Genomic DNA, 15,443 nt, shown 5'->3' on the forward strand with positions numbered 1-15,443 from the left:
CTGGCAAAGAAGAAATGTAGGGATTGTGAAGATTTCTGATAAATGTTGCACAAAATTAGATAAACTTGAGAGTCATTACACCTTTTAAATTAATCATTTCATTTCAATGTATTTTAGAAAAATCTCTAACCATTTCAATCAGTCCTGTATACAAATTCCCCTTTAACATCAGAAAAGGGAAAACATATGTTACTCAAATATACTAGTCTTACAAAAAGCCTGTGCTATGCCGCTAATATTTGAAGAAGTGGTTCCCAACAATATCTTCTCACTCAGCTTCCCATAAACCTTCTACCACATGTACAGCAGTAGTGATTGTGGGAAAATTTTAGCTACATCCTAATTAAAAGAGTTACACTAATATAACACAAGCTGAGGAACTGGCCCTACCCATTGTTTTCCCATTTAAAAAAAAAACAAAAAAAAACACTTGTGTAAGCACTACCAAAGACAAAGGCAACACTGTTTCAAAAAGAAATATAATAGGTCTATTTGCTGATCTTGTTTACACTCTGTTCCTGTATTGTGAATATTGATACTGCAGTAGGGCACATTGATCAATGTCATTAATTTGAACTAGCCAGGGATACCAGGGGCTGTCCTCTCCTAGAAAAACATTCCACGGAAAAAAATTGGTGCAATTTGATTAATTCCAAAGGCAAAAATTTGCTTCTGAAATGTGAATAAGGGTTTAGGGCACAGAACTGGGTGTTATAAACTCCTGAATTCTAAACCTGATCCAGACCCTGAGGTCCATGGACCACTCTGGCTCAGTTTCCTCACTTGTGAATTTTAGATAGTCTGCCTCTCTAATTGTGAGACTTAATCTGATAATTTCTGCATAAGTATTTGAATATTAAAAGCACAGGTACCGAGTATGATGATGATGATGCATTTTTATTAACCCTGGCAGTAAGAGTCCTTTTTGGCTTGGATGAGTTAGAATTACCTAAAGAAAGAGGATAGTCTCGGTGTCAGGCAGGGAAAACACCCCAACCTGCCTTCCAATTTGAGGGTGCAATTTTAACAAGGCACTCCCAGGAGTCCTCACACGAGCCCTCTAGCATATTACTGCATACTATTTTTTGGAGTCTGATGCCATTTATTCAGAACATAACATCTGGCTAACAAAATGTGCACTAACTCATCTGTAAAAGTGTGTTCTGTAAAAGCCGTTATTAGTCCTATTACTCTTGCAAACCACACTTATAAAAGCAAAGACTCCTAATTTCCATTTCACTTCTCACTAATCAAAGTAGGTGAAGACCTTAACAAACGCATCTGGGTTGAGAACAAATTGTCATCCATTGGGAGCGGGATACTCGTGACAAGTGGTGTCTGACTGCATTTCATCCTCACTGTTTACAATTTGTCCCAGACATGCTTAGATCTACAAATTCTCCATTCTCCTAGCAACTGAACACAGAGGAAAGGTGTGGTTTTACTATACACTATTGCTAAGACACAAGTTCATGTAAGCAGTCTTGCTCTTGGCTTGTGCTAGGAGAACTGAAGTAGTGTGTATACTTGAATACTAGGTACTCCCCTTTTCAGTATGTGTTGGAATACTGGAGAATTTGTATTATGAGGATTTTTTTGCTTTTTTTATCATCAAGTGACTACGCTCATGGCTTTCAGCCGAATGCACAAAAGGTATTTTTTGTGACTACTGCCGTCAATAAAATAAATCTTTGTGGAGTATGGCAGATACCTGTAAAATTGGTCATTTTAAAGTGATCTGTGATGAAAATGAGCCAAATATCATGATTTTTAAAGTAACAGATTTTAGAGACAAATATATCAGATGCTTTAGCATAAATAAATGCTGCGCCACAGATTGATTAATACATTGCGTAGCAGTTAGTAGCTCGAGGAAATCTATCAATGACATTAGGGAACATTTTCTGCTCACACTGTTCTTTTTAAACTTTTAAAGATATAAACAGCAAGAGCTGAGCTGCAACTTAATTACTGTCTCTGCTGCTTAACAATGGATAGAGACAATACAGACAGCTGTGATTCCCCCCTCCCCCCAACTTACCATTTGTATAAATTTCAACATCCGAATAGAAGTGATTGACAAGGGGAAAGGAAGGTATATCCTGGATATCAGCTAAAGGAATCTATATGGATTTTGTGGCAGGTATGATAGGCGTAATAGGAAGATGATGATAGGATGAATGTAATATAAAACACAATCTTAGGGTCTGCTTCTGTTCCCACTGAAGTGTGAGTTTTGCCATAGATGCAGCTGAAACAAGATCAGCACATGAAGGGGATTAAACCAAATCCTCTCATTTTTAACGTTAAATGTTTTCATTCAACTTCTGGGTCTGCAAAATTTGAGTTCATTAGAAAAAAAAACCTGTTTAAATTAGCTATTGTGTCTAGTAACCAAGTATAAAAAACATGTAGCAAATGTACTCATTTCATATACTGTAGATATAATTTGGAAACTGTGATTAGAAAGAGTTCCTTCCATTTCTTTATTTCTCCATTTTTTTTCGATTTGCTATTTTCTTTGGATGGTTTCACATATTTGTTTTAACTACAATATATTTGGGATTATTATAGATATGCATGTCAGTGTATATATGCACACACGATGTCTGTGTGTGTGCATTTATATTTTTATCTATATCTACAGGTATACATCAAATTATTAAACATAATATTACAAAAACCAATAATAAGAACTGTTTGGATTCCACCGTGTTTAAGAGCTATTTCCTAATACAACCTGGGGTTTATGATACCCATCAATTTAGCATGTCTAGACGTCTAGAGCGGCTGGAGACCATTTTTTATATATACACAGTAGGCACAATTCTACTACCCTAGCTCATGCTGAGCAGGACCTTACTATGAGATTACAATGCAAGTAGAGTGGCAGCTTAAGGCCTGGTATGGAGGGTGATATGTCATTATTGCGGGCGTCAGAGCCATTGTTTGATATTTACTTCTGGTTCATATTTCCTATGGCATCTAGCTGCCTTCCCCCCTTTCCCCTCCAATCACCATTTAAAGAATAAACAGCCATTTTTCAGCTTCTAAGAAGAGGTAAGAACCAGGCAATTATGTTAAATTAATTTGGTGTAAATCTCTTTCCACAAGGATGGAGATATAAAGTCTGTCACATTCAACGTTTTTTTCCTCATACACCTTTGACTTTTTATGCTGGTGTTTCATTAACAGTGAGAGAGCCGTGACTCCACTAATAATTTTGAACAAAGTTTCTCTTACAGAGAGCAAAGATTATCTAAAGATGGTAAAGTCCCTTTGTTATGCAGATTTCTGACTGAAATCTAGTTGTGAACCACTGTTGAACCCCAGAAAAGAAAAAGGAAAGAAAAAGAACCAACAACCTCCTTTACTTTCAGGACAGCCTAACAATATTAGCAGGTGTGAGATATCCAAAATCAGATGCATTTAAAACTACTTTGGGTCCCAATCCTCAGTTCAATGGGACCACTTGCATAAATAAGACTATTTAAGGGTTGCAGGACTAATCCACTGATGTAAATAAACAGATTATAAAAGACTTACTGTATTTGGGTACTATGATAATACAAAAAAATAATACTAATATCTGGCTGTCATTTCATATCACTGGTTTTCTTTTGCTTAAAAAGAAATCATTATCTGCCCACACATGTCATTTTAACCATATGTTTTTTCTAGCTATTTTACTGTTGGCATTTTAAATCTTCCACAACAGCAAAATCTGAAGTACTTTATTGCTGACAATGGCCAGGACACCAGAGTAAGGTGAAAGAAACACTACAGTGAACAGGTGTGGAATAGCTTTCCTGTAGGGCAAGTTTTCTCCTAACCCATCCAGGCACTTTAGTTAGTGGCTGGTGCTTTGAAGAACAAGGATTTATATTTCCTATTTAAAAACAAAATCCTATTAATTCATCAATGGGTGCTCTCGTTCTGGCCTGATTCTGCATTCACTTAAATCAATGGCAAACTTTTCACTGATCTCAATTGTGCAGGATCAAGCCCAGTATCCATATATACAGGATTAAAAAAATCTTATTAAGATCTTGAAGTAAAAAATATCTGGAGGCAGTGAGTTCCGCAGGTTCATTATGTGTTATATAAAAATATATTTCCTTTTATCAATTTTAAATGTGTTGTCTTTCAGTTTCAGTGTTGTATTATAAGAATAGGCAAGGAGGACCACCTGATTTACCTTCCCTACTACCATTCATTAATTGCATACCTTTGTCATCTCCCCTCTCATGTTTCCTCTCTTCAGATGAAAGACTTTCCACATCACTAATTCTTTGTGTTACACGTCTCTAGATCTCGCTACTTCTGTGATATCTTTTTGAGACCAGATGACCAGAATTAAACACAGCATTCCAGCCGAGGGCGTTCCATTCATATACATAATGGCGCTGTAATATTTTAAGTGTTATTTTCCACCCTGTTCGTTTTTCTCCCTAACCTTCTGTTTGCCTTTCTCACCACTGCTGCACACTCAGCACAAGTTTTCATTAAGCTGTTCACAAAGATGTCCAGTTCTTAGCCTTGAGTGACTTTATGGTTAATTCAGAGTCAAATAAATAGTAAATGCTTTCTCTCGTTTCATGTAAAAAGGAAAAACATACACCTTTTAAAGAAGAGATATTAAGAAAACTTAACAACAAGCCACCAGATCACTTGTACACTAAAGGTACCACATTTGGTTACTTTATGAATTACAAGGGCTTAGTCACTATTATGAGTTGATAAGCTGCTTCCATAAGGTAACAAAGTGTTCTTTTGTTACATTCACAATTACAACATGCTTTTGCAAACTCTGCTAGGTTGTCTGAATTTTAAACAATGCAGCCAACAGGGAACGAAGATTAGATAGGGAAGAAATGTAAGCACTTTATTTACTATTGGAGCTTATGTAATTTACAGGGAAATCAGGCTGTGATACATAAAATATGTCAAGTCTATCATGGACCCTTTTAGACTGATGTATCTGCTGATGCATATCAGCTTTATTGTCTGGATAACTAATAGTTTACAAAGGAAAAACTGTAAACTGCCTGGAAGGTTGTAGAGATAGTTGGCTCTAAATGTAGGAATCAATTTAGGTTCATTACTACTCACAAAACCTATAGCATATTGGCCAGGAGGGTTTCCAAGTAGTTCAATTAGTGGATATTAGATATTCTAATGTTTCACTTTTTCTTTTACTATCACGTACAGACATAAATGGAAGTAAAGCTAATAAAACTGTTTGTACAGACCTTTAGTGGCTTTGATATTTCATTAGGCAATTTCAACTGACCTTTAATTTTTAGTGCAGTGTTTCCCATTTGTATCAGTAGAACTTCAGAAAGGGATGTCGTAAATGTTTTAAAAACGGCATTAATCTCGCTTAATAAACTGGAATTTGTGAGCCTGGGTGTGGAGAACTGCATGGGAAAATTCACCTGCTCCACTCACAAAGAGAAATGACAGATGTTAAGTGACATACAGTCATTTTCTGCATTGTGATGCTTTGCGGGTGTCTTTAAGAGATTTTGAATGGCCATAATAGAAAGCAAAACCCCTGAATTAATTTCTAATTGTTCAAAAGATCGCTATTTACAAGGAGTGCATAGGTACAGTGTGGAGATAGTATTGATTTATATGCTAGTACTTTTTCTCCTTTACATAAACATTTTAAGGTTAATCAAAAATATTTTGCTCTCTCTGCTAAGGTAAAATGCTCAATTTTATTGTCCCCTCACTTACATGCTGTTGCTAGGAAGAGGCAATTCTGCTATAACCAAATCCTCCACTATTTAGATATATCGACGCGTGAATCCCATATTTTTATTCTAAATTTAAGTTCAGCCATCGTAGCTAATGCCCTTGATGCAATCTCAAATTGCTGTCATTACACGGATCACTAGAAACTGGAGGTAATAGTTAAAAAAAAAAAGTTGAAAATTAGATGGATAACGGCTTAATCAATTTAATTTTATCACCAAATCCAGTCCCTTCCTCTTGAGCTGTCAGGGTATGAGATAAGCAGAGCACATCTTGAAGCACGCCACAATCCTGTCGTGGAGAAGGAGTCGTGTCCCTGAACCAAGATGAAACACGCTCATTTATTACTTTGTCATTGCTGGGTGATGAAGAATCAAGCTGACTTCCTCTTTCCATCCTTAGCACAATCTTGTTATTTCATTCATTTTTTCTGGAATTTCATTGCATCATAATCCTGGCTCTCTCACCGTCCGCTGCACTTACTGGGTTTATTTTGCCAACTTTTATTTCTTGCCCCTCAGTATCAATAGTGAGCTCAGCTCTCTCTCTCTCTATTGCAGCATTTCACTTTGTTTTTATATGTGATTCACTCCATTTTTATACGATTAAGTTTAACCAATGGCTTTGAAGAAATCACACTCAAACAATGAGTAAATGTAATTGCTGTCGTGTATTGGAGAATAACGAAGCAGTGGTACATTCCAACCCACCAACTTCATGTTAAGATTCCAAATGTTGATTTCCACCAAGATGAGGAAAGCTTGGCCTTTTACAGCATGATAGCATGTTACAACTCTGTTTTATTTTAGTCTCTTTTAAAGTATTTTCATCTGAAAACAAACTTTCTTTTTAAAGTTCTTGTCCTCCCTTCCTATTTCTGCACAAAATTTGTTCAGGGCTCTGAAGTGAATTTTACCAGTAATCTTTTAATAATCTATTATGTTTCAAACTTGTGCACATATGAATATGCAAGGTGTTTTTTGTTGTTTTGCAAAGGGACACAAGCCACTAAATGTTAACGTGGATTTAGCCAAACTATTAAGCATATTTCACTTAAGAGACAGAGATTAAAAGGATGAAATTAATACTACTACAGACCTGCTATTAGTAATTTACAGAAAATTAGCATGCTGATATTCTGGCAAATATCTGTCTTTATTTTACATCTGCCCTTTGAGAAATTATGATATTTACTTACCATTAAGAGTTAAAATTGTTATTTTCTGAACGATAGTGCAATTATTCCTAACCATAAGTGCTTACAAAATAGCTATAAATATCAGAATATTTTAGCCTTCCAATACACTTTCTGCAAGTAGTGTAAAACTAAATTAAATTTCTATGTAAATATACTTGTAATTTGATACACACTGCATAGACATTTGATTATACCACTAATACTAGGGTCTTAACTAAGCCCTGAGACTCATTCACTATAAACATAATACAGGGAATATTAAATAATAACTGAACAATATCTTTGAACACTGAAACTATGCAGTAGATGGTAGTTACATTCCCCACTGCCTGATTTACATATACAGAAATAGTGCCTGCCCCTGTGCCAGTATGTCCCTTTCACTATATTTATCCTAAATGCAGAAATTTAACTTTTGTAGAATGGAATTTGTTTCCCTCAGATGTAACTGCCTCTGAGGTAACGCAACTCCTAAAGCATAGTGCCATGATCAATGAAAAACACAGCAAAGGATTACACATTGATACTCAGCGGCATTGCATTAAAATGCACATTCATCAGTGTAAGAAAATGAACAAAAACCTGGAAAGTAAAATCAGAAAGAGATGAAGAATGGCATCAAATAGAGAGTAATACTTGCTTGCTTCTATTCCAAAGCATGTCTAAGTGTTTTACAAAGTAGTACAACTTACTAACCTGGTATATAAACACATCACATATGTAATATATAGCTGGCGTAATGAATTTATTTCTATAAATGATCTGTTTGTAATGTCCCTTGAAGAGTGTGTGTCTTCAGATATATTTCATTTCCTCACACTGATTTCTACTAAATTTTAATTTATCACTGAAGTGAGTGTCTCTGTGTGTACACATACACACACATATAAACATACATGCGCACACACGCACGCACACAGTCATCGACCCCCTGTTTATTTTCTTCTATAACACCTGCCAAAAGTGTACCTGCTGTAGATAGTAAGACACACACTGGAAAATAGTTAAATGCATAAACCTTTGGTATAATACTTTTTAAAAGGTTTTCTCAATTGATTAAAATAGATTACATTGTGCGCAGTATCTGAAAAACAGTGGGACCCCTATTTATTTATGTAAAAGATGTGTTCTTTTTTTCTTGTTGAGTACTCAATGTATCTGATGCTTTTAACAACACCTTTGTATCAGCAATTGACTGGTCTTAGTAAAAGAAAAAAACATATAATCAGTATGGAAACTGGTGTGACCTAAAAAACAGATCCAACAGGTTTAATATTGGGTTTTCCTTAAGTTATCGTCATATATTCATGTGCATATGAATTTTTGTGAGTGTGCACTATTAGCCTATGGGCAGGGAAATTCGAATAATAACACAATTCACATGCTAACTAGTTAAAATATTCAGAAACTGGTTACAAATGTACATATTCCAAGGAATCAGATATTAGATCCTGAAAGTTGTCTATCTACTATTGGACAAATGTATCAATTCCTTTCAGGAATTCTACCAAATTCCAGTTGTGCATTCTGCAAATAGTTATCATTTAGCAACTTTGCTGTCTGAAGAAGATGCCTAACTTCCATATTATTTCAGCAAAACACAGAGATTATAGGAAACGGCACCTTATTAAAGATCTTCACTTTTTTCTGTTGTCTTAGAAACAAAACTAACAAGTGTAATTAGCTTTGAATCTTTCTTCTATAGTTAAATAAATTATTGATTCATTTCTGTACCCAAGTTTAGGATAACAGTCTGTGGCCAAATTTTAACGTCCAGATAAATAGATTTGCTTAAGCACATATAACTTATTACAAAGTCAGTAGAGCTAGGTTTAGGTAAAAACAGAGAGCCTTACAAACTAACATTAATTGTGGGGTGGACTTTTCCCTTGCTTGGTACTTTAGATAATATTTCTTTTGTGACACAGCATAAAGAACAATTGTAGAAGCCCCTTTGGTATGAGCTATTAGAAAATATTAAAGATTTGTTGAAATAAGTCAAGGATATATGCAGGTTGCTGCTTTTCTATTTCAAGTACACATTCACGTACACTTTTGATTGTTTTACTTACCGGTACTTTTAGGGCACTATTTGTTACTAAAATTTTGAACAAAAAGATGGAGTTTCTGGTAAACATATAATAGTGACAATCCAATTATGCAGAGTTCCCCTTTTAGCATTTGGCTAGTTATTGCAAGTCGCCAGAGAAAGCCTGTTTTGAAGCCTTTCTAGAAAGTTATCAGGATGCGCGCCCAATGGCTTTCATGTGAGGCAATAATTAAAAGACACATGAATAATTGACATTTAGGGCTTCCAAACTGTCTGGTTAATTTCCAGAATCTGAAGAAGAAATAATGTACTCAAAGGCTTTAAAAGAACAGCTTGAGCTGACGAGCTAGCTGACTGAAACTTATCTCAGGCCTCCGAAGCAATGACAATTACAGACTAGGTGGAATTTACAGCTCCGGTAAACCCTTTTGTATTAGCATTTTTATAGTCTAACAAATTGCAGTTGGGCATTTCTGACATTCTGCTTATTAAATCAATTTTATTTTACTTTCAAGTACTTACAATATCTTAACTTTAACTGTTCAGGCAAAGCACCAGGAATATGGCAGAAGTATCTTATTCCCTCTTTCTGAGAAAGCAAGACTGTCTTGGGAAAAGCTTTTATCTAAGGCATACTCACAGTCTGCTATGACATTCTATAGCTTCACTTTTTCTTGGATTAGAGTAATTACCAATCTAGCATTTCTATAATGCAGGTTTGGTTAGAGAAGTGGATCAGAATTCATGCATTTATTAACTTTACTACAGCAAGCTTAGGCAAATATTAATAACAAGGCAAAAATAACAGTTTGTAAGTAGCAACCTGTCAGAAAACTGCTTTTCTCCCCACACTGATTTCCAGCTTGTTTCATTACCAACAAGATGGTGTATCCTCTCTCCTCTTTTACATACTAAATTTCTGCTTCATAAGATATGTGCAAGTGAGTCTTATTAGGCAGGTCATAATTGTCATAGGAGAAAAGCTCAGATAAATAAAAACCGGTCCCATGTTATTGGAAAGCCAGTGTCAGTTGTATGAGCAACTCTGAACCTGAAGGTGATTTGTATTTGGGGGAAAAAAAACTGGCAAAAGTCTCGCTTCCTTTTATTCCCTTTTTTAATTCCTAGGACTGCTGGATGTATTATTTCATTAGGAATCATGTGATAACATTACCTCTGACAGGGTCAAAGGAAGCACTAGCCGTGGATTGTTGAGTTGCGCTGCAGAACCTGGATAATTAAACTGATTCAATCCAGTACAAAGAAAGGTGGAAAGAAAACACTTCCCTTTTCCTTTAACAAAATAACAATCCCTCTCCTTTTACAGGCATCCCCTTACTTCCAGCAATTGCAAGGCTCTCTTTGTTACAGCCTACATGAAATTGTGGGGTATTTCGCAACCCCTGTACCCAGCATTCTGTGTAGACAGCATCCTGGAGGCTACAAAAAGTGCATATATCCAAAATAAATAGACAACAAAAGCAGCAGCAGCCCAGAGAGCGTGAGAGAGAGAGAACAAGGAACAGAGAGAATGAAAGAAAAGAAAGGCAGAGGGAAAGCAAACCTTACCTTTCCTCTTTGATCTTCTTCTTCTCCTCCTTTTGGACTTGCATTTTAGTTGACTACTTGGACCTCCAGAAGCTCTGTTGTTCCCCAGAACTGATGTCATAACTGTAGTTCTGTAAACAAGAATGTAGAGTCTTTTCTTTCTTGTATATTTTCACCTCTGGTTCTTGATGCTTTATAGATCTGTGGATAAGGTTCACTTTTTAGTACTGACTGGTGTTTACTTCTAATTATTCTCTGTCAGTTGGCATCAGCTGGGTTAAGTGTCTCTGATCTTCTGAGCTAACATGCTTAACTGCTTGTAGTGAGAACTGTGGAAAGGTATACACTGAAGCTGCTCAAGAGCCCGGTAGCTCTCACTCCGGCTGCCTTCCTTTATCAGGGCTGTAAATGCACTGCTTCTACTTTTTGCACCTCTGCTAGTTGTTTGGCACCAGGCACTTTGAAGCCAATCATGCAGGGAGCTTGTCTATTTGCTGCTGCAAAGTCTATTTAGATCCAATCACAACTGTCTCTTGGCTCTGACATCAGCACCACCAGCCCTCTCCATCCCCTGTCAGCTTGCAAACTCAGCTCCCATTTGGGCTGACAGATATGCCTAGGACCTGATAGAAAGGAAGGGAGAACTGCACTGTAGGGAATAAAAACATACTGCCAGTTTATCTGGGAAAAGCCTAAGGGGCAGTTTACAAGAAGGGATGCTACAAAAGGGATTGCAAGGCTTTTTTTTTTTTTTGCTGTAGACCATATGGACAGAGAATATTATGCTTCCCGACACACAGAAATGCTGGGACTATTTCCCCTAACCAAATAGTTATTAACTAGTTCATTTATTGCACTGATTATTGCTTCCAGGGGAAGAATCTGGGTTACTGTTGAAGAAACACTGTACCTCCAAATCTTATGCAAGATTCCCATTGCGTGTTTAGTTATTTAAAGGCATATTTGTTTGCTAAATTCATAATGAAGGGCAAATAACTCTTTTGCCCTTCCTTGTGAGTGTAGCAAAGAAATGAGTGTGTTGGGACTCAGTCTGATTTCAAAACGGACATATTACACTCTGCGGCACTTCCTTTAGGAAACCAGGCAATGAAGGTAACTGGTACAGAGGGGCTTATATGGAGGAGAAAGACGGCAACAGCGTTCATTAGAAAAGCTTGACCACAAAACATTGCATATTTCTTAAGAAAATAAAAGGTTACACAAGAGGTAGATTGCCCATTTAAGTGACAAGGAACCTTTTCCTTCAGGGCATTTCCCTTCTTAGTTGTCATGTGATTAAAGAATATGAATCTGGAACCCTAGATTGCTAACACAGAAGAAAATAATATTAAAGAAAAAGTTATGCTAAATAATTAATGTCCTCAGTGTCTGCTCTATTTGCAGTAAGCCATAGGAGTACAGTAAAGCCCTGCTTATTGGAACCTCTTTAATCTCAAACTCCTTCTTGTCTGCATCTAGGTTACACCCCAGGCTGTGCAGCACTTAGGCTGTAACACTCCCTGTTATTCAGACCCCTGCATATTCAAATGGTTTGTGCCCCGGAAACTTTTTGGTTAGACCAGGTTGAACGCTACATAGATTTTTTTTTAATTAAATATATAAAAAGGACATAAAATGATACTAACGTTTTGATTTAAACCTTTAATAAAATCAAGTAAATTCTGTGTAAAGGTCTTAATTTGACTCACATGTGCCTAGGTAACGTGGTAAGCCCTCTATCTGATCCTCTAAAAGCCGGTCTTGTAAAGCTGGGCTTTGCATTCTGCATAAAACTTATTGATTATCCACAGACAGTGGAATCTACATTGCACAAGACACAAAACAAACAGTCTCTGCCCTGATAGCCTTACAACCTAAAGCCCTGGTCCTCTGAAAGGGTCTGCAAGTTTGGACCAATACTGCCTTGAAGTCAAAGAAAGGGTCTCTTTGTGGAAGTATGGGTCCACACATATAGAGCCTTTTGCAGGATATTGTACAAGTGATGCAGAAAACACACACACACGTCTACCACCCTGCAAGGGCAGTGAATTGTTTGGCCTGTTGGAGAGCTCAGCTAAACAAGTCCCTAAACAACTTACTTCCATGTTCTGGGTCTGGAGGCATATGGAAAATACGTGGGAGTAACCAGTAACTTTTTTGGTCTTTTTGGCTTTGACTCTAGACCTTCTCTAATCTCTCTTCTAGTTATTCTAGTCGTGACCAGTGCTCTCCTCTTCTATTAATGTGGTGAAAATAAGTGCTTTATCATGATACAATAATGTGCTGTATGGGGATGTGATTTCTAAAGCGCACTAACATGTTGGACATTAATAGGTCCATGTAGACCCTGCTGGTGCACACTGTTTGAAAGAGCGCTATGTTAAAGCACAGTAGAGAACACGTAGTGCACACCAGAAAGGTTTGTGTAGACCAATTAACACACAGCACTTTAGAGCACTGTAGAAATCAGGTCCCTGCATAGACAAATAGAAATTAGCATTCAATTACCTTCCATATTTAAATGCTGTACGTGCGCAACGTTGGTTATGAGCTTTAAAAGAAAAGCACATCCTAATTAAAAACAAAAAGAGTACTCTTGGACAGTCATCTATTTCTAAGATTTAATTCAAGTTTGAATAATTGTTTTAAGGTTCTAAAGTGTTTTACACAATTTTATTCTACTTCTAACTGGAGTATTGCCAGGCTATGGGAATGGTTGTCTTTGTGGTAGTGTCAGTCTCCAAAGAGGGCATTCTACCAACCCAACCCAAAAAAGGTGACAGTCTGGCCCATTCTCAGAAAGCTGTCACTTGGTGCTAACAAACTGTGAACTGCTACTCAGTATCTCATCTTTCAGTCCTGGACAAAGTTATCAAGAAAGCACCAGCAAGCCAACTTGAGCAACATCTGAGCTCTGCTAATGACATAGTTCCCTCCCAGGCAACTCCAGGAATGATCATAGAACAAAGACAGCTATGGTTATACTGATGGACGACCTCCTTGTGGCCATGGATGGAAGTGAAGATTCATCAGTCAACCATCTGCCTTTGACACCATCATTACAGAGTGCTGCACAACTTGCTGGAATTGACAGAATTCCTTAAATGCGTATGCTCATTCTTCTCATGTTATTGTGGATGGCGTCAGCTCCTCATCCAGCTAAACTCAATCTTGTCTCCCCACTTCTATTTAACTTCTATGTAAAACCTATAAGTGAAACTGTGAGGTGACATGTACCAGGGCAATTACACACAGCTCTCTCTCTCTCTCTCTCTCATCCCAGACAGATAATATCTCACTAGATGAAAGTCAAGTAACTTGCGCTCAACCCAGGAAAAACCCAGGAAATATTAGTACAAAAAAGAGAATGTTGTAAATACAATCTCTCTCAACTGCAGTCTCATGCCCATGAATGGTCAATGCAGTATGCAGCTTTGGGGTTCTGTTGAAATCATTCCTGTTCCTGGACACCCAAATAACGGCAATTACCAGTAACACCAGATTCCATTGTTTAACAAGGAGACTTTGTCTTTTCTTCTCAGATGAGGGCCCAACTACAGTGATCCTTTCGTTCATTACCTGTAGGTTGGACTCTTTCAGACTGCATTATCTGGAGCTAAAGGCAAAGCTCTCAAGAAGCTGCAGTTCATCTACCACACCTCAGCGTGCCTCATGTGTAAAACAAAACCTACAATGACACAGATGCTGGAATCTGCACTGGAATGAAGTCCTACTTCTGTACTATGGCTGGCTCTCTATGGTTCACCTCAGCTTCTCCTCCCTGTCTTACAAGCTGTGTGGAGTGGATGTTGATATTTGGTTGCTAAGTTTAGTGTGAGGATGTTGGTGGCTTTTGATATACAGGAGAGAAGACGAGATGATCTGGTGAGAGCAGACTAGATGATCCCTCCTGGCTTTACACTTCATGACTGACTATGACTCCTCTATCCAAACTCCAGCTCCAATGTGGGGGTGCAGATGTAATGCCAACAAGACCCTGGTTGTCGGCGGGATCAAACCTGGGACCTCTGGAGCTTAATGCATGAAGCTGTAGAGCAGACTCATTTTCTCTCTCTCTCTCTCTCTCTCTAGGTGGTCTCAGTGCCACTAGATGGGACAGAACACCACACCCAGAAGGCATGTGTGTTACACAGACACAAAGTGAGACTTAATGAATGCTACTTCCTTAGCTCCTACAGAGATCTCTGTGTGATTCCGAGGTCAACAAGCTGCAGAGAGTGACAGCTTCCCAATGTGTCCGCTTCAGAGGCAGAGAAGGGCTTCTGAGGACTCCTGGGGAGGGGGGAAAGTAAGCATCAGAGCTGCTGTTCCCTCTCTTTTATGCTTCCCATCCCCTCCTATTTCTGCCTGCTCTTGCTCCCTTGTGCCTATGAAGGTGAAAAGAAGAATCAGGACCTTAAAAACTGGAAGATAAAAGATGCTCAAGGGCATTGAAACAGGACAAAATTCAATCCTAAGGCTGTGCAGGTGAGACTCCAGAGCCTTCTGCTGCAAAATGCCTGCTCTAATCCACTCTTGCCCTACTTACAAGCATCTGAAAAGCCTGACAGCATGACTCTTTGCAGTGAAAGCCACTGTAGCTTTGGGGCCAGACATCAAGGAGTGGGAGGGAAGAAAGAGGGGTGAGGATCCACATTTAACATTTACAGGTTGCCAGTCACTCTGTAGGTAACTGTTTCAATGCAAACAAGTCTCCATGTTATGCTGATTTGCACATTAAAATAAGGTTAGGAAATCTGAGCTATGCTGGATTCGGATGGGTGGAGGTTGCGTTCAAAGGATTTTGACCCTTCATTAACCTAAGGGAATAGAACTCGGTATAGCCACAGCTGCTGCTGGCTTGGGGAGCAAGGACACACTAGTTTG

The 15,443-nt window shown here is 37.9% G+C and overlaps 1 protein-coding gene across 1 annotated transcript in view; it reads right to left on the reverse strand.

The window, feature by feature from the left end:
* The window catches only part of ADARB2 (adenosine deaminase RNA specific B2 (inactive)), a 430,816-nt gene extending 419,726 nt beyond the window's left edge, over positions 1–11,090 (reverse strand). The window contains exon 1 of the mRNA XM_039527879.1: positions 10,578–11,090. Within this exon, the coding sequence (XP_039383813.1) occupies positions 10,578–10,677 (100 nt within the window). The 5' untranslated portion in view covers positions 10,678–11,090. The remainder of the gene's footprint in view (positions 1–10,577) is intronic.
* Positions 11,091–15,443: the final 4,353 nt, after the last annotated feature.

This window comes from Mauremys reevesii, linkage group 2 (genome assembly GCF_016161935.1).
Source record: "Mauremys reevesii isolate NIE-2019 linkage group 2, ASM1616193v1, whole genome shotgun sequence".
Taxonomy (NCBI): Eukaryota; Metazoa; Chordata; order Testudines; family Geoemydidae; genus Mauremys; species Mauremys reevesii.